The sequence below is a fragment of the Dama dama genome, chromosome 2, assembly GCF_033118175.1.
Source record: "Dama dama isolate Ldn47 chromosome 2, ASM3311817v1, whole genome shotgun sequence".
NCBI lineage: Eukaryota > Metazoa > Chordata > Mammalia > Artiodactyla > Cervidae > Dama > Dama dama.
The window spans coordinates 4,697,908-4,723,814 of record NC_083682.1 but is presented as its reverse complement, the minus strand read 5'-3'; the positions used below and the strand labels follow the sequence as shown (position 1 = coordinate 4,723,814).

At 55.5% G+C, this 25,907-nt stretch overlaps 1 protein-coding gene across 1 annotated transcript; it reads right to left on the bottom strand.

The window, feature by feature from the left end:
• Positions 1–13,062: 13,062 nt before the first annotated feature.
• On the bottom strand, positions 13,063–18,189 carry LOC133067740 (mas-related G-protein coupled receptor member D-like). The gene is made up of 3 exons (XM_061158613.1): positions 18,027–18,189; positions 16,444–17,408; positions 13,063–13,361 (listed from the first exon to the last, which is right to left on the bottom strand). The coding sequence occupies exons 1-3, from the start codon at positions 18,187–18,189 to the stop codon at positions 13,335–13,337; spliced, it is 1,155 nt and encodes a 384-aa protein (XP_061014596.1). The 3' UTR covers positions 13,063–13,334.
• Between the last annotated feature and the right edge of the window lie 7,718 nt (positions 18,190–25,907).

Here is a 25,907-nt window from a genome sequence, read left to right as displayed (position 1 = left end):
CCCCATAGGGACTGCTGCCCCCTCTCTAAATGTCCGGGGAACACCCCTCCCTGTGGGAGCCACCAGGCCCCCGATCATCTGGGAATGAGCTTGTCTCTTGCTCTCCCAGCACAGAGACAGCCCTCTTCCAGTCCTCGGCAAGCCTGGGGACAGTGGTCATGCCTCTCTGTTCTTTACTCCCCCTGGGGAGACCCCACAGGGGTCCCCCAGCCCCCATCGCGAAGGGCGGGAGGTACAGAGCTCAAGCTTCTGGTCAGGACAGGTCACGAGTTGATGCTTTGGGGCAGGACCCTCACCCTTGATCCCTGACCCAACACTCAGCAGTCCCAATAAAACGGAAAAAGGAATTCTAAACACATGGAGCCACACACCCCCAAAGATAAACATCCCCGTGTTCCAGAAAACAGACAGAAACTGCGCAGTCAGAGGCGGGAAGCCACGGGCCTGCTGGGCTCCTGGTCTGGTCGGGACTTTCCTGTTCGTCAGAGGCAGAAAGGCTGCTCCCGTTGCTATGGCCACATAACAAATTTACCCAAAACTCTGGGGCATAAAACCACCGTTTATCCTGCTCCCTGTTCTGGGCTCAGGAATTTGGACAGAACTCAGCAGGACCCAGAGAGTCGAGATGCTGGCCTGTGGCTCCAGGCAGGAGGACCCCGGTGAAACCGGCTCCCCGCATGTCAGGGTCAGGCTGATGCCTGTCTCCAGCTAAGACCTTCTCTGCTCGGCTTCCCCTGAGCCCACCCTGCGTCCTCATTCTCTTGCCCTGAGCGGCCATTCCTTGTAAGCCAGACTCCCGAGTCCTGAATCCCCCTGTGCTTCTGGGAGACGGGGCCTGAGCCACTCGGGACCTTAATGCCAATTACATACCAATTACATGCTGATGGCTCCCGAAGGATTATCTTCTCTACAATCTTCCCTAGCTCCAAATAGAAGTCTGCTCGTATCTGCCCTTGGGTATTTAGAGGCATCCCAAACTCAATGAGTCCCAATCTGAGGGCCTGATCAGCCCCTGGGCGGTGGGCTGAATGGTGGCCCCCAAAAGCTATGCCCACATCTTGATACCCAGAACCTACGAATGAGATCTTTTTGGATAAAGGGTATTTGTAGATGTAATTAAGGATCTCACAGGGGGATCGTCCTGGTGGCTCGTGGGCCCTCAAGCCAATGACAGGTGTCCTGGTAAGAGACAAAAGAGGATAGACGGGAGGGAAGAGAGGGAGGCCACGTGGAGGAAGAGGCAGAGGCTGGAGGGATGTGGCCAGAATCCAGGAACACCTGGAGCCCCGGAAGATGGGACAGGCAGGAAGGCTTCTTCCTCCCGAGAGCCCTGGGACTGAGCGCAGCCCTGCTGACCCCTTGATTTTGGACTTGCAGCCTCCGGAGCCAGGAGCAAACAAGTTTCTGTGGTTTCAAGCCGCCCCAGGACATGCACACACCTTCTAAACCTGCAGCTGTGTCTTTGAGGTCACCCGCCCTGCACCCTCACAGTCATCCTGTTCACCTCTTTCTCACCCCCGCAGAGACCGGCCAGCAAGTCCGCTGCGCTCTGCCTTCAGACCACGCTGGGATCTGCCCGCATCTCGCCATCCTCTGTGGCCGCCCTGGCCCCCCACACAGCCTGTCTGCCTTGGAAGCCAGCCCAGCCTCCGCCCTGTCGGCCCTGTGCTCCACCTTGGGGTCCCCACCTGTTTCACAGAGTCTTTCTCCCCCACGTCCTCTTTTCTGTACTTCATTCTGTGATGCCAGGCTGATGCTTCACGAACCACATCCTTATCCTCCGGTCCTTCCGGGGCTGGGTCCCTCCTGTCCTCCCAGTGCTGGGGGTGACAGCTAGCTGCTCATTTTTTCTGCACAGCTGGAGTCCTGGATGCGATCCTTTTTCCTGACCGGAATCCACTGGCGCACTGGTCTCCCAATGTCCAGGCTTGCACCCACGAGCTGGTCTCAACAAAGCAGTTAGAGGGTGGGGGTGAGGGGTGGTCCTGACATACACAGACAAGGGGGCCAGAGTTTGTTGGAAGGGAGAGGGCTCTGGGGTTCCGGGTGAAGTTTCAGAGCTTAGCAAAATGGAACACAGGAGGACTTCCCTCGTGGTGCAGTGGATAAGAATCTGCCTGCCACTGCAGGGGACACGGGTTCCATCCCTGGTCCGGGAGGATTCCGCACGCCGAGGAGCGGCTGAGCCACAACTACTGAGCCCGAGCCCTAGAGCCTGCGAGCTGCAGCCGCTGAAGCCTGAGGGCCCTGGAGCCTGGGCTCTGCAACAAGAGAAACGACTGCAGTGAGAAGCCCGCACACCGCGCCTGGAGAGAAGCCTGCACAAAGCTACTGCGCAAAACGAAGACCCAGCAGAGCTGAAAAAAAAGGAAAAGGAGAACACGCGAGGCTTTATTATTCACACTACACTCTTACAGTATCTGCCTCCCTCCTCCAGCTAGGTTAGTGTTTTGTTTTTTATTTTTTTTAATTTTATTATTATTTTTTACAGTAGGTTCTTGATGGTTTTCTGTTTTAAATATAGTAGTGTGTACAGCCAACCCCAACTTCCCAGTCTATCCTTAGCCCCCTGCTCTTCCCCACTGGTAACCATGAATCCCTTCTCTGTGTCTCTGAGTCCGTTTCTGTCTTGTAAGTAAGTTCATTTATATCATTTTTTTAGAGATCCTGCTTATAAGGGGTATCACATGTTTGTCTTCCTCTGACTTACTTCACTTCGGATGATAATCTCTGGGTCCACCCATGTTGTTGCAAATGGCGCTACTTCACTCTTCCTAATGCTCCTATTCTGTGGTTTATACAGGACGTCCCCTACACACAAACGTGTTTGGTTCCAGGATCGGGTTCCTAAGTCCAATTGATTCATGAGTCCAACAAAGTTAGCCTCAGTACCAACTAACGCAGTCGGCCATATGGCACTGTACTGTGATAGGTTTATGATGTGGACCATTTTCTAAAAAGTCCGTCTTGAATTTGTTACAGTTTTGTTTCCATTTTAGGTTTTGGTTTTTTGGCCTCCAGGCATGTGGGACCTTAGCTTCCCGACCAGGGACTGAACCTGCCCCCACCCCCAGTATCAGAAGGCGCAATCTTAACCACTGGACCGCTAGGGCAGTCCTGTACGGAATAGGTTTCTAATACTTTTCACACAAATAACACATAAAACACAAACACAAAAAATAAAGAAAACATTTTTGATCTAATGGTACAGTACCTTGAAAAGTACAACGCTACCAGAAGCATCACCACTGTTTTCACACTTGATTCCAGACACCCTGGGCTTGAAATAAAGATGTACTCTGTGCAGTGCTGGGCAGTACGCAAAACCACAACGACCTGTAGAGGACGCACACGCGTGATGGTGTACACCAGACACGCAACTGGACATACAAACACACGTTAGCATCTTTGAAAGTTCTCAACTTGAAGATTCATATGGAGGGGACTTACTGTATGTACCAACCATTTTGCTTTTTTTTTTTTTTTTAAATTAACTGTGGGCTACCCTGGTAGCTCAGTTGAGTTCAGTTTAGTCGTTCAGTTGTGTCCGTCTCTTTGAGACCCCATGGACTGCAGCTCACCAGGCTTCCCTGTCCATCACCAACTCCCAGAGCTTACTCAAACTCGTGTCCATTGAGTCGGTGATGCCATCCAACCATTGCATCCTCTGTCGTCCCTTTCTCCTCCCAACTTCAATCTTTCTCAGCATCAGGGTCTTTTCTAGTGAGTCAGTTCTTTGCATCATAGCTCAAGCTGGTAAAAAAAATCCGCCTGCAATGCAGGAGACACAGGTTCAACTCCGGGGTCAGGAAGTTCCCCTGGAGAAGGGATAGCTGCCCACTCAAGCATTCTTGGGCTTCCCTGGTGGCTCAGATGGTAAAGAACCTGCCTACAATGTGGGAGACCTGGGTTCGATCCCTGGATTGGGAAAATCCTCTGGAGGAGGGCAAGGCAACCTACTCCAGTATTCTTTTTTTTTTTCCCCATTTATTTTTATTAGTCGGAGGCTAATTACTTTACAATGTTGTAGTGGTTTTTGCCATACATTGACATGAATCAGCCATGGACTTACATGTGTTCCCCATCCTGATCCCCCCTCCCGCCTCCCTCCTCATCCCATCCCTCTCGGTCTTCCCAGTGCACCTGCCCCGAGCACTTGTCTCATGCATCCAGCCTGGACTGGTGATCTGTTTCACACTTGATAATATACATGTTTCGATGCTATTCTCTCAGATCATCCCACCCTTGCCTTCTTCCATAGAGTCCAAAAGTCTGTTCTGTACATCTGTGTCTCTTTTCTGTCTTGCATATAGGGTTATCGTTACCATCTTTCTAAATTCCATATATATGCATTAGTATACTGTATTGGTGTTTATCTTTCTGGCTTACTTCACTCTGTATAATGGGCTCCAGTTTCATTCATCGCATTAGAACTGATTCAAATGTATTCTTTTTAATGGCTGAGTAATATTCCATTGTGTATATGTCGCACAGCTTTCTTATCCATTTGTCTGCTGATGGGCATCTAGGTTGCTTCTATGTCCTGGCTATTATAAACAGTGCTGCGATGAACATAGGGGTGCACGTGTCTCTTTCAGATCTGGTTTCCTCAGTGTGTATGCCCAGCAGTGGGATTGCTGGGTCATAAGCAGTTCTATTTCCATTTTTTTAAGGAATCTCCACACTGTTCTCCATAGTGGCTGTACTAGTTTGCATTCCCACCAACCCACTCCAGCATTCTTGCGTGGAGAATCCCCGTGGACAGAGGAGCCTGGGGTCGCAAAGAGTGGGACACGCCTGAGCGACCCAGCACAGCACAGCGTTAACTGCAGGCCATGTCTGAATGGTGGACTGTGAGATCAGCATGGTGAGCTGTGACCAGGGATTTTAACAAACAGTGACATGAAATAGAAAGGGCAGGATGGAGTGATCAGACTGTGACACACGCGGTCAGAGGAGACACTGTCTGACGAAACTTTCCTCAGGGCTTTGTGTGTGCGCGATTGTGATGTAAATGCATTTCTTTCTGTGAGTCTTGGTTCACGGTGTTTATAAGCTTCACAGAGGTGGGTCTGCACCTGTCTTGCCCCCGGGTCCACCTCCTGGGGCTTCTGATCATCTGTCCAGCGCATGACTAGGGCTCATCCCTCTGCAGCCGGGCAGAACTCTCTGATGGTTCTGCACTGGGAGGTTTTCTGAGGTCATTTTGCTGTGGATTTTCTTCTCTGTGATGTCTCTTTGCCCTTTCCCTGGAGTTCCTCTGGTGCATAGGGCAAATCTGAACATATTTTCTATTTTTTTTTTTTTTAACATTTTCTGTTTTCTCTCTCTTGGTCTTTTGCTTTCTTTTTATGAGCCGTTCCTCAGCCTTATTTGCCCAACCCTTCTGTTGATATTCAGGTTTTAAAAATTCATAGGATCACATTTTCACGGCTTAAGAATCCTTTCTTTTTTCTGCGGCTCTCTCCCCGTCTCTCTCCTCCTTCCTCTCTCGGGGGGCGGTGAGTGCCCTGCTCCCTGCTCCCCTCTTCCTGCGGTGGTTTTAGTCCATATTTCTGTCGTCTGCCTTTGCCGGAGGGCTCTCCTCAGACACCTGGTCCTTGTCCACTTGGATCCGGTGAGGCCTGGATGCTCAGATGCTCACGGGCTGCTTGACTTAGAGCTCTGCCGGGGAGCCAGCTGCTGGGCCCCAGAGCCGGGGGTCGGAGGTCAGTGTCCGTCTGTCCCCTTGTACTTGTCGGACCCCTGGCGGCGTGGTGGCGGGTGGGCTCGCTGCATCTGCTGCTCGCCTCTCCTCCTCACACCCTTTCCTCTGTGTGGGATCCCTGACCTGACTGTGTCCCTGGCCCCAGAGCAGAGGGGCCCGTCTTACCCGCGGCAGAGACCAGACCTGTGCCGACTCTTCCCCTGGAGGGCAGGGGGCTTCGCTGAGTAGCATGTCGGATCTGATAATCAGACTGTGTCTTTTAATTAATTAATTAATTTGGGCTGAGCTGGGTCTTCGCAGCCTTGATGGGCTTTCTCTGGTTGAGGAGAGTGGGGCTGCTGCTCTTCGTCGCAGCCCGGGAGCTTCTCACTGCTGTGGCTTCTCTTGTTGCAGAGCACCGGCTCTAGGCATGCAGGCTCAGTAGTTGTGGTCCACAGGCTTCATTGTTCCGTACCATATGGGATCTTCCAGGATCAGGGATCGAACCTGCGTCTCCTGCACTGGCAGGCGGATTCTTATCCATTGCACCCCTAGGGATGCCCCAGGTCCCTTTTCTTTTTTTAAAAAAAATTATGGTAAGATATACATAACATAAAATGTACCATCTTAACCATTTTGAAGGGTACAGCTCAGTGGCATTGACTAATTTCACAATATTGTACAACCATCACCACCGTCTACTTCCAGAACTTTCTCATCTCACCGAATGGAAATCGTGCCCACTAAACAGTATTCCCTACCCCAGCCCCTGGTCACCTCTACTCTACTTTCTTTTTTAAAATTATTTTTTATTTTATTCTTAAATTTAAAAAAAATTTAAAAATGTTTTGATCACATCCCACGGCATGCATCCTTGACCCGGGTTCCGTGGATTGAACCCACGTCCCCTGCACTGGGAGGCGGAGTTTCAACCACTGGACCACCAGGGAATTCCTACCTCTGTTCTACTTTCTGTCTCTAAAGGGATTGCTTCTCTGAAAGGCTCTCCTACCTCCTTCTTAGTTTATTGCCTTATGCGCCCCACTTCCTCAGCACCCAAGGCCCCCCACTTCCTGAGCTTCTGGTGATTCTGTGGAATCAGTCAATTTGACTCAGGAGTGGCTTTCAGTTGATATATGCATTTAATCTGCCATCTGATCCTTGGGTTGGGAAGATCCGCTGGAGGGGGCCGTGGCAACCCACTCCAGGATTCTTGCCTGGAGAATTCCATGGACAGAGGAGCCTGGTGGGCTATGGTCCATGGGGTTACAAAGAGTCAGACACAACTGAGTGACTCACTTTCACTTGCCATTTTTTACCCTAAAGTTCCTCTATAATATTTAGGAATTCATCTTTTTGCAGATACTTTGTAGAAATCAAATGGTAGAATCATCTTATAACCACACTGTGTAATCATGTAATGTTCATGTTTAATGAGAAAAATGAGATGCAGAACTAGCTATTCAGTACGCTCTGATTTACGTAAGGGTTTCCCACGTGGCACAGTGGTAAAGAGTCCACCTGCCAACAGGAGACATGAGTTTGATCCCTGGGTTGAGAAGATCCCCTGGAGGAGAAAATGGCAACCCACTCCAGTACTCTGGCCTGGAGAATTCCATGGACCGAAGACCCTGGCCAGCCACACAGTCCATGAGGTCACAAAGAGCGGGACACGACTGAGCGACTGAGCACACACGCAGTTCATGTAGAAGACACCCACGTGCAAAAAAACGATAGAAAGTCGCAAGGCCAGATTGTAAACATCTCTGACCTTTGGGATTTGGTCTCCTGCTTGTCATTTTATGCAGTTCTTGCACTTTTTCCATTTTAAAAGTTTTCCACAGTGCTGAGTGTCGGTCCGGTAATCAGCACGGAGCAGATCCCTGCTGGGTCTGGGGTCTTCGCGTGCTTCTCCATCTTGGGCATCCTGTGGTCCTGGTTGGCTGGGGGTGGGCCTGGGTCTCACACAGGTGGGAGGAGGGGGAGATCCGCCCGATTTGTATTCTAGAAAAGTCCCTCTGGGGATGGCCAAGAGGAGGAGGTGTCTTAAATGAACCAGAACCGTGCAGGAAGGGGTAGGTAGCCAGAGTCTGGAGACGTGACCAGGCAGAGAAGGGTGAGGGGCACAACTGCTGAATATTCATGGATTAAATCATCAGAATTCGTCGTCTGATCCCTGTGGGGTGAGGGGCTGGGAAGACGTCCATATTTCTGGCTTGGGTGAAGGGTGACTTAATGGTTCAGGAAGTCCCGCCCAAATGTTCTTAATAATAATCGTATTTGTCTCATTTCTAATTCACACATGCGGCCCAGAAGGTCTGCATGCCTGGCAGGGTGAGAGGATGAGGAATTCCGGATTTTCCAGGCCTGTCAGTCAGGGCGATTGGCAGCTGCCAGCAGCATGTTCCCCTGGACCCCTGCGGGCCGCGCAGGGCGGGAGGGGGAGGGGGCAGGGCAGGAAAACTGCAGCCCCCCGCGGGGAGGGGAGCTTCCAGGTAGAGCTCTGTCCTCCGCAGGCAGAGATGGCCAGCGCCCTGTGTCCAGCCCTCCTCAAGCCGGCCGGACGGGGTCTGAGCCCTCGCTCTCCCTGGCCCAGGGACTGTCCCGTGTAGGCATCACTGCATCGGATGGAGGACTCGATGTTACATATCTGTGTGCTTCTGACATCTGGGCCTGTTCTTGATGGCATGGTTCAGCTGCTGTATTCCCCCTCCCCCCACTCTGGCCAGCTCCTTCTCTACTTCTTTTTTAACGTAAAATTCACACAACGTAAAATTAACCACTTTATTTCATCGTTTTGTTTTGGCCACGTGGCCTATGGGATCTTAGTTTCCCAACCAGGGATCAAACCCACGCCCCTTGCACCGGAAGCACGGAGGCTTAACCACTGGACTGCCAGGGATTTCCTAAAATTAACCGTTTAAAAAATAATTTACTTTTGGATGTGCTGCACAGGCTTTCTCTCTGGTTGCGGCGCGAGGGATGCTCACTGCGGTGGCTTCTCTCGCTGCGGAGCGTGGGCTGTAGGGCACCCAGGCTGCAGTAGCTGCGGCTCCCAGGCCCTAGAGCACAGGCTCAATAGCTGTAGCACACGGGCGTAGTTGCTCCACAGCCTGTGGGCTCTTCCTGGATCTGGGATGCAACCTGTGTCTCCTGCACGGGCAGGCAGATTCTTTACCACTGAGCCACCAAGGAAGTCCTAAAACGAGCCATTTTAAAGTGAGCCGCTCAGGGGCATTCTTATCGTTGCACAGTTATCATCTCTTGTTATCGTTGTTGAGTCACTAAGTCAGGACGGACTCTGTGACCCCACGGACTGCAGCACGCCAGGCTTCCCTGTCCTTTACTGTCTCCCCGAGTTCGCTCAAATTGATGTCCACTGAGTCAATGACGCCGTCCAACCATCTCATCCCATCTCTCACCTCTATCTGGTTCCAAAATGTTTTCATCCCTCTAGAAGGAAACCCCAGACCCACCAGCAGTCATTGCCCAGTCCCTGATTCCCAGCCCCGGGCAACCACAGACCTCCTTTCTATCTCTTTGGATTCGCTTACTTTGGACATTTAATACAAATGGAATCATGCAACATGTAGCCTTGAGTGTCTGGCTTTTTTCACTGAACCTTGTCAAGATTCATCCATGTGTCAGTGTAAATTCCTCCTTACACCTGAACACTGTTGTATGGGATGGCCCAACCACATCTTGTTATCCATCAGGCTGGTGGACATTTGGACTTTCCCACTCTCTGGTTGCTGTGAATAGCACTGCTGGGAACATTTGAGTACGAGTTTTTACCTGGATCTGTTTTCACTTCTCTTGGAGTGGAAGTGCTGGGTCAGATGGTCACCCTGTGTCCCCTGGACTTCTTGAAAGGCACATGATGGCTTGAGCCTTCTGGCCTGCCGTTGAGCCAGGCTCTTTAGGACCGGCCTCTGAGCCTCTGCACTCCGGAGGTGCCTCCTTCTGATGGAGGAGCTGGGTTAGCGCTAGTGAGGGCAGGGTGGGTCCCCATGACCCAGGCTGTTGAGGAGCAGCCTCAGAGAGCTGGCTGACCAAGGAGACCCAGGGAAGAGCTGGGAGGGAGGCGCCCGTGAGGCATGGTGGCTGAGCAGGTCACGGTGGGAGGAAGCCTCCAATCAGAGCTCACCCTCCGGACTCACCCTCTCACTCTCCACTGCTCCTAGAAGAGGGAGCCGGGGCTCAGCAGTGCGTGACGACCAGAACTGGGTTCCAACCCCCAATATAGCCCAGAGTTATGATCTCGATCACTGGCTATGCTGCCTCCTCCAACCTCTGAAATTTCACTTTACCATGAATCACTCTGAGCCAAGAATTATACTGAGCCCTCTTGAAAAAAAAAAATTGGAAAGACGAGTGATGAAACTATCTCACTCTGCTTACCCAGCTGGGCCTTTTTAATAGTTTGCAGATTACCCTCCATATGTTGCACATTTTTACATGGTTACCACCGGCTGTTCATACCCTTGTGTGTTCAGCTATTTTCCACTTGATGTGTCATAAACATTTTCCCATGTTTTAAAAATATTTGTCACAATTGTCATTCAAAACCGCTTCATTGTATTACATCATGGAGCTCCCCCAGAATTCAGTAAACCATTTTCCCGATGCTATTTGGATCAGGGGTTGTCAAACAGCTGCCCTCAGACCAAATCTGGGCCCCTGCCCCTTTCTTTGGGTACAGCCCACAAGCTAAGAATGACTTTTGCATTTAGTAGTGGTTGAAAAAACTCAGAATACTGCTTTGTGACATACGAGACTGGTATAAAACGCAAGCGTCGGTGTCTATTAGTGAAGCTTATTTTATTTTCCTGCGTTTGTGTTTGGCTGCCCTGGGTCTTGGTTGCGTGCAGGGGCTTTTCTGTTGTTGGGGCTTCTCTGGCTGCAGAGCTCAGGCTTCTCACCGCAGCGGCTTCTCTTGTGGAGCAGCAGGCTCTGCGGCACGTGAGCTTCGGTAGTGGTGGTGCACGGGCTTAGTTACCCCTTGGCATGTGGGATCTTCCCAGACTGGGGATCGAACCTGTGTCCTCTGCATTGGCAGGTGGATTCTTAACCATTGGACCACCAGGGGAGTCTGAAATATTTTGCTGTAGTGATTCCATTCCACTTTCACTTTTAGCAAATGTAAATATGTTACCCAGTTTAAAATACTGAAGATCTGATTCTGATACAACTGAGAGAAACATGGAAACTAGGACCCTAAGTCCATACGAAAATGTTATTGGCTGAAAAGGTTGGGAAGTGAAGCATCTGCCATGATTCAGCTAATCAGTCTCCTTTGGGTCAATGAATGCTTTTTCTGCCAGAAGCACTCTGTAGCACCGTACTTTAGTGATCTTTCAGGCAGCAGCAGGCTAAAGTATCCCTACAAGGAGTTGCTTTTTCCTAATTAAAAAAAAAAAAGCTCCAAGTCCACTCAGAGAAATTAGTCTGAATTTGTTCTGTTTTAAGATGCTAAGTTTGTGGTCATTTATTACATAAGCTACAGGAAATAAGCATGCCTAGTAAAGACTCCTCCAGCCTCTGCCCAGGGAGATGGGCAGGGGGGTGTCCCTGAGCTGTGTGTGTGCGTGTGCGTGTGTGTGCGCGCGCTTAGTGCTGTTCGACTGTTTGCAAACCCGTGGACTGTAGCCTGCCAAGCTCGTCTATCCATGGGATTTTCCAGGCAAGAATACTGGAGTGGGTTGCCATGCCCTCCTCTAGGGGATCTTCCTGATCTGGGGATCAAACCTGCATCTCTTGCATCTCCTGCATCAGCAGGCGGGTTCTTTACTGCTAGCACCACCTGGGAAACCCAGGGCGTGTATCTTCACCTTTTCTCCAATTTTCAGAACGAGCTTCACCTCTGCTCTGTCTTGTCTGGAGTCACCCCATCCAACCCTGAGGCTGGTTTGTTTTAGGATGGAGGATACTAAGCATTCATCCATTTTTCTGTTTACTCTTTTTTTTTTTTTTTTCCCCTTTATTTATTTATTTATTTTTTTAGTGGGTTTTGTCATACATTGACATGAATCAGCCCTGTTTACTCTTAACTTGCAACTTCGTGCCAGGCTCTGGATTTGCTGAAAAGTGTGGTGCTCAGACAGTAAAGAACCCACTTGCCAATGCAAGAGACCCAGGTTTGATCCCTGGGCTAGAAAGATCCCTTGGAGAAGGCCATAGCAACCCACTCCAGTATTCCTGCCTGGAGGATCCCTGGGACAGAGGAGCCTGGCAGGCTGCAGTCCCTGGGGTCACAGAGAATCTGGCACGACTGAGTGACTGAACTGCAACAAGTGGTTGCCACGTTCTGTTTCTGGGCCAAATGGCTCTGCGTTTCGTTTCCCTCTTCTGCATCCTCCTGGCTCTCAGCCAGGCAGACCGCAGGGAGCCAGGTCTGGAAGGGCAAACGTCCCCTTGGCAAAGGGGGCTGAGAGGAGCCTCTGGGGGCATGGGGCTGGGCAGCAGAATGGACGGGAGTGGACCAAAGTGGAGCTGTCTGACCAGGGCGGAGGGAGTCATCCTGGCGGCCCCCTGCCGTCCCGGCCTCCCCGGCCACCCTGGCTCTCCTGCTCATGCCCACCTGGGTCCCCCCATCCAGCCCCCTTGGTCAGCCTCGCTGCCCTGTTTACGACCCTGGCCTGCGTGTGCCCTGGGCTCTGTGAGTCTGAAGCGGAGCTCCCGAGTCAAGAACGGGCACAACTTTGCCCCGGAAAATGAGGCCTAGGCAATGAAAGAGCCACATCTGTCCCGGCCTTACCTGGGATGAAAGCGCCTCCTCTGAGATCCCACGAGTCCCCGTGCAGGCTGACGTCTTTTACCTGACCCTTGGTGGACACAGGGACAGGATGGAGGGGGCCTGGGGTGGCTCAGGTGAGGCTGGGCTATGCCTACCCAGCTCTAACGCACCTCGGGTCCCCCCCCCCCAGAAGGCGCAGGGATGACACTTCTCAGCACTCGCTGATAGATGGAGGCCAGACCAGCGCACAGCAGCCTGGTGGGGTCCGGGAGGAGGTGGCTGTCTCCACTTTATGGAAGACAAGACAGCTCCTCGGGGACAGAAGGCACTCAGGGAGGTATTGGCGGAGCTGAGGCTCAAAGCCACAGCCAGTCCTTTGCCCGCCCCCGATTGCTGTGGTCCCTCAGTGAGGGAGGAGCCTTCCCACCTGCTCATCCCACTTTGCCATCACCCAGGACTGACTCCTGCATGGGAGGCGGGACTCAGGAACCACAAGCCCACTCACTGCAGTGCTGGGTTTAATTCTCAAAGTTACAACTCCATTCAATTCTGAATTGTTTACAAGTAATACATCTTAACAGATAAGGATACAAAAAGTTTGAAAGTCACAGAAAGAGAAGATGCATCATGCAAACAGCAAGACAAGAAAGCTGATGGAGCTGTGATAATATCAGACAGACTGTAAGGAAGTAACACTACTCGGATTCACGAGGGCAGCTGCATATTTTACCACCAAAGCTCCAATTCCCCAGGATAGAACACCCTTAAACTCGTACACTCCTAATAACACAGCCTCGAAACAGATAAAGCAAAGAAGCAGCTCATGCGCAGGCTTGCGTCTTCATTCTGGAAGTCAGATTTTGGTGATGCATGGCAGCCTTTGCCATCAGCCTTCAGCAAGGTTGTAAAGAATCAGGCCTTCCTCTTAGGGAGTCTGCCCTACAGAGGGGAGGAAAAAAATATCACAGATGCATGAAACAGCTGAAGACCAGCAGTCAGCACCGGGTAAGGATGGTGTGGGTTATGTACTGTGGACTTGCCACATAGATGGACATCAACAGGCAGACACACCCATCACACACTTTTGTTCACTTGTGTCTACATGAACGCCCATGCTCCCATCTGGGCATGGGGGATGGTCCTCGTGGGGTGTGTCATTTGAGGGGGCCCTCTTGGAGATGAGTATGGACTGGAGCCACCTGGATTACCACCCCACCCCACGATTGTGGTTGCTGTTCCCTGGGCCCCCAGGCCTGCCTGTCCAGCAGGACATTCCACAAACATGTCCTGGGCTCTTCTCTGTGCCGGGCATTGTCCTTGGTGTGGAGCAAGCTGTGACCCGAATGGGCACAGCCCCTGCTCTTGGTGAGCCTGTAGCACACAGTGGTGAGCCCACAGGGCAAGTGGAGCGGGGTGGGAGGACCAGAGGGCTGTGTGTGCTGTATTATTTTATGTAAGGCGGTCAGGAAGGGCCTCTCTGAAGAGGTGACACTTGAGCGGTGACCTGAAGGCGGTGAGGGAGAGAGCTCTGTGCGCAGCTGGGGGAGGAGCATTCTGGGCAGAGAGAACAGCAGGTGCAGAGGCCCTGAGGCCGACTGGAGCTGGTGGGCGGGGCTGTAGGAAGGGCGGGCAGAGGATGGACTGAAGCTGGTGGGCGGGGTTATAGGAGGGGCGGGCAGAGGGCGGACTGGAGCTGGTGGGTGGGGCTGTAGGAGGGGCGGGCAGAGGATGGACTGGAGCTGGTGGGCGGGGCTGTAGGAGAGGCGGGCAGAGGATGGACTGGAGCTGGTGGGCGGGGTTATAGGAGGGGCGGGCAGAGGGCGGACTGGAGCTGGTGGGCGGGGCTGTAGGAGGGGCGGGCAGAGGGCGGACTGGAGCTGGTGGGCGGGGCTGTAGGAGGGGCGGGCAGAGGATGGACTGGAGCTGGTGGGCGGGGTTATAGGAGGGGCGGGCAGAGGGCGGACTGGAGCTGGTGGGCAGGGCTGTAGGAGGGGCGGGCAGAGGATGGACTGGAGCTGGTGGGCGGGGCTGTAGGAGGGGCGGGCAGAGGGCGGACTGGAGCTGGTGGGCGGGGCTGTAGGAAGGGCGGGCAGAGGATGGACTGGAGCTGGTGGGCGGGGTTATAGGAGGGGCGGGCAGAGGGCGGACTGGAGCTGGTGGGCGGGGCTGTAGGAGGGGCGGGCAGAGGATGGACTGGAGCTGGTGGGCGGGGTTATAGGAGGGGCGGGCAGAGGGCGGACTGGAGCTGGTGGGCGGGGCTGTAGGAGGGGCGGGCAGAGGATGGACTGGAGCTGGTGGGCGGGGTTATAGGAGGGGCGGGCAGAGGGCTGACTGGAGCTGGTGGGCGGGGCTGTAGGAGGGGCGGGCAGAGGGCGGACTGGAGCTGGTGGGCGGGGTTATAGGAGGGGCGGGCAGAGGGCGGACTGGAGCTGGTGGGCGGGGCTGTAGGAGGGGCGGGCAGAGGGCGGACTGGAGCTGGTGGGCGGGGCTGTAGGAGGGGCGGGCAGAGGGCGGACTGGAGCTGGTGGGCGGGGTTATAGGAGGGGCGGGCAGAGGGCGGACTGGAGCTGGTGGGCGGGGCTGTAGGAGGGGCGGGCAGAGGATGGACTGGAGCTGGTGGGCGGGGCTGTAGGAGAGGCGGGCAGAGGGCGGACTGGAGCTGGTGGGCGGGGTTATAGGAGGGGCGGGCAGAGGGCGGACTGGAGCTGGTGGGCGGGGCTGTAGGAGGGGCGGGCAGAGGGCGGACTGGAGCTGGTGGGCGGGGCTGTAGGAGGGGTGGGCAGAGGGTAGCGGAGCGGGGTTGAGGGGACTGTTGCTGCCCAGGGGTCCATGCAGAGGAGGCAGAAGAGCCCCAAAGGAGGCGGGGGATGAAGCCAGGAGCACCTGTGAGCACCCCGTGAGCACTGGCACTCCACCAAACAGCTGCTGTTAAATGCCTGCTGTATGCATGGCCCACGCAGGGTGCCCACCGCTGTGGAGCGTGGCTGAGCAGAAACCGCCTGCCCTTGTGTCTCCTGGTGGGCACGGACCCAGCAGGCTGGCAGTCCCACCCCAGGCCTCTGTCCCGGCCTGTAGGCCTCTGGGTGAACAGGGCGCCACAGAGACCCGCGGCCTTGACGGATCACGAGGCTCCCAGGGCCCCGCCCCTCGCAGCCACCCCCGCACCCTGGCCGGGTCTGGGATCCTGGGAATCCCGGTGTGTCTCTCAGGTACGCTCCTTTGTCCACTCTGGACTGCCCGCCCCCGCGCTGTCTCCATGCACGCCTTCTCTTGCCCACGGCCCACGGCCCATCACCGCCATCTGTGCTGCTCCCGTGGTGCCTGTGGGCTGCCCCCGCATCCTATCACCCGCGCTGGCACTCAGCTGCTGCGTGTCTGATGAAGATACAAAACCACCGGGACTTCCCGGGCCGTCTGTTGGCTAAGGCTCTGCACTCGCCCTGCAGTGGGCCCGGGTTTGATCCCTGGTCAGGGAACTGGATCCCACATGCTGCAACTAAAAAACCCCGCATGCTGCAGTGAAGATGCACGCGGTGACAAAGGTTCTGCAACGGAGACTCGGGGTAACCAAGTAAATCAGTATTAAAAATAATACAGACCCATCTAGATGCGATGGACCATTGGCACTCACCCTGAGCCCCCTGACCACCACCCTCCTGCCACCATTGCCCCACTTGCCCCGCCTCTCCCGGGACCTCTCTGATGATCCAACCACTGAAAGGTTGGCACCTGGCAGTGGGGGGCACCCGCCAAGGCTGTGGGGTGGCTAAGGGCTCCGTGCGGCTCGCCTGACTGCTGTCAAGAGTTTCTATGTCCCTGGGCCCGGGACCTCAGCTCCCTCCTGACTGCCCCGCATGCTCACCCCCACCCCCCTGGGACCTGGCGCACAGCAGCTGTTTGCCTCTGGAGTGACCACTGGACGCTGGGCTTGGGAAAGGGAGGGAGCAGGGCAGGAGCCGCGGGGCAGGGCTCACAGGGCTGGCATAGGGTGGGCGGCTCCGGGCAGCTCTCAGACCCTCACCTCGTCGCTGGGGTCGGTGGAGGGCGTCTCCCCCTCCTCCAGCTCGGGCTCCTCCTGCAGCACCCTGCTGAGCATGGCTCCCAGGGGCTCCCGCAGGCTCAAGTGGCCCCCGCTGCTCACCAGGAAGTAGATCATCGGTTTGGTGCTGCTGCTGATGGACAGAGAGAGGCAGGTGAGGCGGCCGAAGACAGTCTTTGCGTGCTGGGGCAGGTCCAGCCAGTAGAGCAGGAACCAGGAGATGCCGAGGGGCAGGGCACAGGCAAGGAACACAAAGACGCAGAGCAGGACGGCCAGGTAGAGCCGTGTGAGCGGCCGCTGCCACGGGCGCGAGCTCCTCTGCACCTGGATGCAGAGGGCCATGCCGGACAGGGCCATGACGGGCGTGGAGCTGACCAGGGTGACGAAGTGCAAGACGGTCTCCGCCCTGGATCCCGGCCACGAGTGGGGACGCTCGGCCTTGTCGTGGAAGTACCAGGCCGGCACGATCAGCAGGACGGCCAGCAGCCAGAGTGCGGCGCACACCGCGGCTGACAGGCGCAGATGCCAGCGGCCCCGGTACCAGGTGGGGAAGAGGCCGGGGAGGCAGGACTGGGCACTGGCAGCCGTCAGCAGGCTCAGGCTCACCGTGTAGGCCAGGTACCCGGCGCTCCTCACCGCCCGGAGGCCCAGGTGGTGCACGCGGGCCCCCCAGGAGCTGGCGCTCAGGATGGTCAGCGCGGCCAAGCAGAGGAGGAAGAGGAGGTCGGCCACAGCCAGGTGGAGCAGGTAGATGCCCAGCGGGCCCCTCCGCCGCCGGGAGCCCAGCAGCCAGACCACCAGGCCGTTGCCCACGATGCCACCCACGCAGGTGAACATGACCAGCGCATCCAGCACCTCCTGCACTGTGTGGGGGGGCCCTGGGGTGGGTCCCACAGTGCCCGGACTGCTGCTCCTGGAGCCGCTGCTGTTGAGAGTGTTCTCCATCCCTGCCAACAGTGGGGAGAGAGCTGAGGGCTGCAGAGCTGGGGCCCCTGTGGCTCAGGCACCCCCCACCCCCAGGGACAAGGCTAGGGCGGGAGACCTCCACTCAGCCAGGCGGTGACTGGACGCCCTCTGGTTATACCACCTGCCACTCTTTGGAGGTGTCGCTGGCCACACCAGGCCACCTTCCCTCATGCCTAATTCAGGTTATGTGCTCCCGGCTCTGGGGCAGGCCAGGGTCCATTTCTGTTGCTGGATGTGAGGGTGGCCAAGCTCGGGGCAAGGCTCAGGGCACTGGCCATCCGTGCTCAGTGCTGGCCTGGCTTCCACCTTGCTGGGGGCGGGTCCCTCGGAGCCTCTGAGTGGCCAGCTCCCGGGCCTGCAGCAGTCAGCGTGGGTGGGCAGAGTGGTTGTGTGTGGCTGGTCACTGTGATATGCCCCCCGGGAGAGGTGGTGGGCAGTGCTCCTCCCTGGGATCAGGGATCCCTGGGCCTGGCACCTTGCACCCCATTGTGGTGGGCGGACCAAGTGGGCCACACAGCACGCTGAGTGAGCTCCCTGACCCCTGACCTTCCCAGGTGCCAGAGTCCGCCCTGGGGTCAGCACGGCCCCTCCGCACTTACTGCGGGGCTTGCCTCCCGCCAAACCCCAGAGCTCGTCGCTGTGAGCACCGCGCTGGGCCCGGGGACTGTGTGACTGACGGCCCGGGGCGCCCCAGCCCTGACGTTTGTCCACACTCTGACGGGCCTGCGCGTCCCTCCACCCGGGGCTGCCTTTCACTCCCATTGTCCACTGCCTGCCTGGTCTGACCCCCTTGCCCTCCACCCAGGCACGCGGGGCTCAGAGACCCAGGGTGGCAAAGCTCAGCATCTTCGGGGCCTGGTCGGGACCTGGGACGGACTCCACAGCCTGGGACTGGAAGCACCACGTGCCCTTGCTCCCCTGGCCTGCAGCGCCCACCGGGGTCACGGTCCTTACACCCACCCACAGGGCTCAGCTGCCTCCTCGGAGCCCAGGCACGGAGGCAGGATCCGCTGGGAACCCAGCTTGTTACACATCAAGGCTCTGGGTGCGGAATCAGGGAATCGGTCCCCAGGGCAGCTGCTGTTTCATTTTACAAAGGTTGTTTTTTTCCTGAACTAATGGTGTAATGGATTGTATCGCTTCTAACCAATATTCGTGCATGCTCAGGCATGTCCTACTCTTTGCGACCCCATGGACTGTAGCCTGCCAGGCTCCTCTGTCCGTGGGGATTCTCCAGGCAAGAATGCTAGAGTGGGTTGCCATGTCCTTCTCCAGGGGATCTTCCCGACTCAGGGATGGAACCCGCGTCTCTTATCGTTTTCTACATTGGCAGATGGGTTCTTTACCTCTAGCGCCACCTGGGAAGCCGCAGTGATATTCATATTACGGGTCATGTTTATTCTCGAACTGGTTGCCGAGGCCTCCTCAGTGCCCCGCCTGGGTGAGGGTGGGGGATGGGACCTGAACTAGACCCCTTCCTGGTCCCGAGGGACCCACACCCCCTCCCACCTCCCCCCAGAGTCAGGGCCGAGAGATGCTGCTTGAGGCCGAAGGGGCTGCTCGGGGAGGGGGCGGCACCCAGGCCGTGTGCCCTTAATTTCTCCTTATAAAGGACCCTGAGTTCGCCATCTGATTTTCCTCCCGTAGCTGTGCGTGGAGGACTGCGTGGGGTCTGAGTTCTGAAGGCTTCGGAGGGATCAGGAACCGCGGGATGCCGCATTCCACCGGGCGAGTCCTCCCACCCCTGCGCTGCCTCAGGGCCCCCTCCTGCCCTGCTGGGCCCCCCACCTTTGGCTCAGACACCAGCACATGTACCCCCGACTGTCTAGTGCCCACCCTGGAGTCGTGACCCTCCTCCAGCCCCCTGGAGACCCCTCCCCGTCTGCTGAGACGGCCATGCAGGTCCTTTGGGCCATGGTCATCGGGTGGGGCAGGAATATCAGGGGACTGGGGGGGCCGGCCAGCGTCAGCCCCCGACAGCGATTCTCGGCTTGGACGCCCGCCCCTGGATGGCAGAGCCGGGAGCCTGGCAGGCGGGGGTCTCCAAAAGTCGTCTGTCCAACAAGAGGAGGCGTCTGGGCCATGAGAGTCCCTCCCGTCCCCAGCAGGCTCAGTGAGGACTGTCTGTGTTCGCCTCGACCTGGGGGGCACCTGCTGGAGGCCGGACAGACGACACCCAGGCACCCAGGGTGGGGCTGTTCCCACGCGGGGCTCATGGGAAGCCCTGGGGCCGCTGGCCCTGGGGCCAGGAGGAACTCACCAGACCTAAGAGCTGCACTCTCCCACCCGTCTCTCCCACAAGAGAGGAGACTTAGGACCATCCAGGCCTCGGGTCCGCCTGACCCCCGGCCCCAGAAGGAGCGGCCTTGCTCAGGGTGCGCTTGCCGTGTGGGGGGCAAGGTCTGACCTCGGGCTTGAAGCAGCGGCCTCTCACCTGGCCCGCCCGTGCCGTCCGCTCCTGGAGGAGGACCTGGCTCCCGGAGGCCTGGGCAGCTTCCTGGGGCCCGGCCCTTCGGCTTCTCTGGCTGCAGGTCCGGCTGCAGGCTCGCGGAGTCCGACGGGCTCGTCCCCAGGATCCACCCCAGGCTCTGCCTCCGGAGGAGGAGAGACGCCCAATCCGTCTGCGGGAAGCAGGGCCCTTGGGGGACCAGCTGCATTAGGCCTCTCCCTGCAGGAGCCCGAGGCTGTGGGCTAATGGGCCGCCCAGGAGGCCCCACACGAGGGCGGGGCACGGAGGAGCACCGGTAGCTGGCCCCTCACCCCGGCCAGCCTCCGCAGGGAGAGTTCGGGGCACCGGGCTTTGGGAGGGTCCCGGCTGGGGGCTCCGGGGTCCACTGAGAGGCCGGTGCCTCTGGGAGCCAGGAGACCACGAGGCTTGTCCTGCAGGGTCGGGGCTGGCGGAGCACCTGCATGGAAACTTCTGGATCTCTGAAGCCCCTCCCTGCAGGAGGCGGAAAGACAGACCCTCGATAGGGAACCCCCAAGAAGGTTTAAGGCCCAGTTCAACCCCGGCTGTCACGTGGCTCTGGGTGACTTCTGGCCCCTGTTCCTCCATGTGTAACAGGAAGTTTCCACAGAGGCTTCAAGGGAGGGTGTGGCAGCGATGCGGGTCAGGAGGGAGGTGGCTGGTTTGCTGGGGGGAGGGGGACAAGAGAATTTCTTTGGGGCAAACCTCTGACGGGCAGCAACCCCAGCCCCGGCCAGGGGCCCTGCCTCTCGCCGGGGATGCACAGAGGCCTGCCCTGCTCCAGAAGGGGGTCCTGTGTGTTGGGATGGGGGTGCCTGTCAGCACAGCATGTGGCAGGCCCCTCCAGGGTGAGGGAGGCAGTCAGGAGCCAGCCCCAGCCCCAGCTCAACACGCACCCTAGGGTGTACCTTGGCAAGCCACTCTCTGTGACGAAGTTCCCTCACGGTGGCACGCGTCCACCTCATAGAACAGTAGGCACCCGCACGTTGCTGGCGATGCAGCGTCTGCCAAGCAGATGGACCACTTGCCATGGTTGGTTCCCAGTTGCTGTTTAGTTGCCCAGTCTTGTCTGATTCTGTGACCCCATGGACTGCAGCACGCCAGGCTCCCCTGTCCTTCACTGTCTCCCAGAATTTGCTCAAATTCATGTCCACTGAGTCAGTGATGCCATCCAACCCTCTCATCCTCTGCTGCCACCTTCTCATTTTGCCCTCAATCTTTCCCAGCATCACGGGCTTTTCCAATGAGTCGGTTCTTGGAATCAGGTGGCCAAAGTACTGGAGCTTCAGCTTCAGCATCAGTCCTTCCAATGAATATTCAGGACTGATTTCTTTTAGGATTGACTGGTTTGATCACCTTGCAGTCCAAAGGACTCTCAAGAGTCTTTTCCAATACCACAGTTCAAAAGCATCAATTCTTCAGTGTTCAGCCTTCGTTATGGTCCAACTCTCACATCTGTACATGATTACTGGAAAAAACGCAGCTTTGACGATATGGACCTTTGTCAGCAAAGTGACGTCTCTGCATTTTAATCTGCTGTCTAGGTTTGTCATAGCTTTCCTTCCAAGAAGCAAGCAACAGCCCTTGAAAAACAGATGAGTGTTCTGCAGAGAAAGGGTTGGCTGTGAACCCTCATCGGGCCCAGAGAGGGTGAATCCATCCACGATGGTGCCCATCCAGTCAGAACTTTCCAGAAGTCCCTTCTTCCCACTGCTCTGAAGTGAGAATTACCACTAAGGAGGAGGCAGGAGGAGAAGAGACCGGAGGGGAGACGCCCACCGTCCAAGAGGAGATCACCGCCCACCAGGTCTGTGACAGCAGACTTGCCGTCTCATTTCTGAAACCGGACTTTGGTGTTTGTCCAGGGAAGTTGGGGCTTGGCGAAGTTTTCCTCCAAAGCTGGGGAAGAACTGACCCCTCTAAGTAAACACTGAAGAGTTAGAGGAGAAACAAGAAGGTGGTCTTTCTCATCATGCCCCATGGATTCCGCTTGTCACCAATCAGATGGGGCCAAGGTCCCCCTGGGGACACCCTTAACCTTAAAACTGCATGGACAGGAGAGAGGAATTTGACCCCATTTGACTTGTAATAAGGGTGTTGAAAAATCTTCCTCTTAGGAAGTGGGAGTCCTGAATGGAACCAATCTTCTCTAGATGACGAGGTATTCCTTGGAACTTCCCAGGCAGTCCAGTGGTTAGGACTCAGAGCGTTCACTGGCGAGGGCCCAGGTTTGACCCCAGGTCGGGGAACTAAGATCCCCCAAGCCTCACAGTGTGCAAAAAAATAAACCCCCTTCAATGTGAATCAGTATTGACCATATCACATATCACATGCTGAATATCAATATGTTCAATGTTCACTCATTCATTCATCAACATGCATTTATGAGGTGCCAGCTGGGCTCCAGGGATCGAGCCCAGTGCTGAGAATCCAGCCTTGAAGCCGCTCCAGGCAACAGATGAGCAAAGAAACAAGAAGATGCTGCGCGCCGCAGGTGGTACAGCGGAGCTCAGGGCGGTACTCCTCTAGAGTGTACTGCGGAAGCCCTCCCCCGACGGGGGTCCGTGCTGAGATCTTAATGGTGCGAGCGAGCCAGTTATACCGAGCTCAGGGCGGGAAGTGAGTTCCACGCCAAGAAAACCGCAGATGAAAAGCTCTGGGTCAGAAGAGCTCTGGATGTGTTTGAGCAGCAGGATGATGCAAGGCGGGAGGGGAAGACAGAGGTGTGATAAAGGCCCGGGATGGGTCAGGCAGCTCTCAGCCGGCTCCAGCCGGGTTGCTTTCTGGGTAAGGGGGCAGGGCCTCGCTCCAGGGACACCCCCACCTCCACCCGCCAGCAGCAGGGTGGGCTTCCTGGGCACCTATTCACATGGGCTTGTTTCTGTAAAAAACTGAGCTCTCATTCACATACCATAAAATTCACCCCTAAAAGCATGACAGTTCAGTAGTTTTTAGTCAATTCACAGAATTGTGCAAACACACCATACAATTTCAGAATATTTCATCACCCCCCAAAAAACCCCGTATCCGATAACCACACCCCCCGCCCCCCCTTTGTCTTAGAGGAGGTGCCTGTACTGGACATTTCACATACTCAGAGTCATGTGCTATGTGGCCTTCTGTGTCTGGCCTCGTGCCCTGAAAATGCTGACTTCCAGGGCCATCTACCTTGTCGCTTGTGTCAGAGGGTCATTCCCTTTTTTTGGGGGGGCGCTGTGCTGGATCTTCACTGCCACGCGGGCTTTTCTCTAGCTGTGGCGAGCAGGGACTACTCTCTAGGTGCGCTGCCTGGGCTTCTCACTGCTGTGGCTCTTCTTGCTGTGGAGCATGCCTTCTAGGGCCTTGGGCTCCACAGTGGCGGCTCCCGAGTCCTAGAGCACAGGCTCAGTAGTTGGGGTGCTCCGGCTTAGTTGCTCTGTGGCATGAGGGATCTTCAGAGATCAGGGATCAAACCCGTGTCTCCTGCACCGGCAGGCGGATTCTTTGCCACTGAGCCGCCAGGGAAGCCCCAGAGCGGCATTCCTTCTTCGTGGCTGAGTAATATTCCGCAGTGTGGATGGACCACAGTGTATCCATAATCTACTGACAGACACTGGTTACAATGAACATGTGTTATGGATTTATGAATTACACATAAGTAGTGTGGCTCTTACGAAGCTTGCCGCTATGAATATCCATGCATGAGTTTTTGTGTGGATGTGTTTTCAGTTCTCTCTGATGGAAGGCGAATCTTGAGCTGAATTTGACTCATCCTTCCCCCATTTTATCTCCCCTCTGCTGTTCTTGGAATCCATAGAGAACCTTTGCTTGCTTTACTCTGAGAAGTGGGAAGGGCGGTTCCCTTATGAATAAGGGAATGGTGCCTGTTCTACCCACTGGGAGACCTCCCAGGGCGTGGGTAACCCAGGGCTATTCGGTCTGCCTGCCGCGTCCCTCCTGGGCACCATGATGGGGGGTGGGCAGACTCGGAGGCCTAGGGGAGCGGGCTGGGGGACAATGCCTGGCTTTACCCTGAAGCTCTCCCTAGAGACCTGAGTTCTCAGTGCACAGGAGCCATCCTCCCTGGGAGCGTCCAGAGGAGATGGCTGTGCCCCCCTCAGAGGGCATCCGGATGGGCTGTGGGTGCTCCCCAACCCTTAGGTGGCTCCTGGGCTGGGGCTGGCATTGCCCCTCGGCTACAAGCTCTCGTCTCTGCCTGTCCTCCCACCCTCCAGGCCTTGGATGCTCACTTTCGTCCATCCAGGCCACTCCCTGGACCTCCAACTATTATTCTGTTTCTTTTCTCATGTTACATTTTTATGATGGAATTTTAAAACCATATGCAATACAGAGATGAGTGTGGCAAGCCCTCAAGTTCCCGTCTCCCAGGTTCAACACTTGTCACCATTCTGCTGTTCTTATTTAATCAGTCCCAGCACCCCCCTTTTTGTCTTCTCTTCTGGAATGTTTTAAAGTAAATCCCAGGTATTGTATCATTTCACTCCTGAATACGAAGATGCTTTTATGCACTTCTCAGTGCAGCGTACAGCCAACCGGATGAATGCCAGTTCCTTCCCAGCATCCAACCCCCTGCTTCTCTGCCTGGTCCCGCTGCCCTCGGGGATGGAGCTGGGAGCCCAGCAAGGCCCAGCCTCCCCTTTGCCTGCTGGCTGCTCTCACTCTGCTCTTCTCCGAGTGGTTTCCACCGCCTCTGAGCACCCTTGCCTGGGTCCATTATTTCATTAGGAGCTGCAGATGGATGGTGTCTTAATCTGGTCACTCTGAAGCTCTGCTTCCCATTAAACAAGAACTCCGTGCATCGCCTAAAATGTGGTCCTTACACTCTGTGGTAGAAAGTGAAGAGGAACTAAAGAGCCTTTTGATGAGGGTGAAAGAGGAGAGTGAAAAAGCTGGCTTGAAACTCACCATTCAAAACACTAAGATCATGGCATCCGGTCCCATCACTTTCTGACAAATAAATGGGGAGAAAGTGGAAACAGTGGTAGATTTTCTTTTCTTGGAAAGAAAATCACTGCAGATAGTGACTGCAGCCATGAAACTTAAAAGATCCTTCCTCCTTGGAAGGAAAGCTATGACAAACCTAAACAGTGTATTAAAAAGCAGAGACATTGCTTTGATCACACCAGTCAATCCTAAAGGAAATCAGCCCTGAATACTCATTGGAAGGACTGAAGCTAAAGCTGAATCTGCTCTGAATACAAAGCTGATACTTTGGCCACCTGATGGGAAGAGCCGACTCATTGGAAAAAATCCTGATGTTGGGAAAGATTTAGGGCAGGAGGAGAAGAGGGTGGCAGAGGATAAGATGGTTAGATGGCATCACCGACTCAATGGACATGAATCTGAGCAAACTCTGGGAGACGGTGGAGGACAGAGGAACCTGGTGTGTTGCAGTTCATGGGGTCACAAAGAGCTGGACACAACTTAGCAGCTGGACAACAACAACAGCAACAGAAAAGCTGGTTTAAATGCTCACTCTTTCCATTCCCTCATCAGTTTTCAGATAAATGAGTTGTCATACCAACCTCCAGATGTGACCAGGGAAGCATATGGCTGGCTTTTCGTAAGAGACTCAGGAATTCACCCATTTCTGATGTGCTTCATCTGATCCTTGGACTGGCCAGTAGGAACCTCCCAGATTTTCCTAACATCTCAGGTATGGCATAAACTTTTGGGGCTGAATTTTGGGGACTTACATTTTTTTAATCCAAAAGATCCCCACCTTGCAAATTAAAAGCTTGGGTATCACGTTTGCTACAAGAGCTGACTTCAAGACGGAATTGCGGTCCTTGCTTTGGACCCCTCCCATGAGGAGAGAGCTCCAGGCTGGGGCCCCGAGGGGGAATGAGATGAGCAGGGGAGACCTTTCAAACCGTCAGGTGTCACGTGGCCTGTCATCTTCTTGGGCCTCATGGTAACAGGTGATGAGCCCTCTGTGGGCCCCGGTGTCAGACCCTCCTGGAGCTGAAGTCCTGAGGCTGGTCCTCATGTTGGTCATCACAGGTGAGGGTGG

Coding starts and splice junctions, on each gene's coding strand:
- LOC133067740 (XM_061158613.1), bottom strand. CDS start 18,189: ATGGGAGTGAAAGGCAGCCCCGGGTGGAGGGACGCGCAGGCCCGTCAG. Junction 17,409..18,026: donor GGCGGGAGGCAAGCCCCGCA/GTAAGTGCGGAG, acceptor CACTGTTGGCAG/GGATGGAGAACACTCTCAAC. Junction 13,362..16,443: donor CCACCGACCCCAGCGACGAG/GTGAGGGTCTGA, acceptor TCCCCTCTGTAG/GGCAGACTCCCTAAGAGGAA.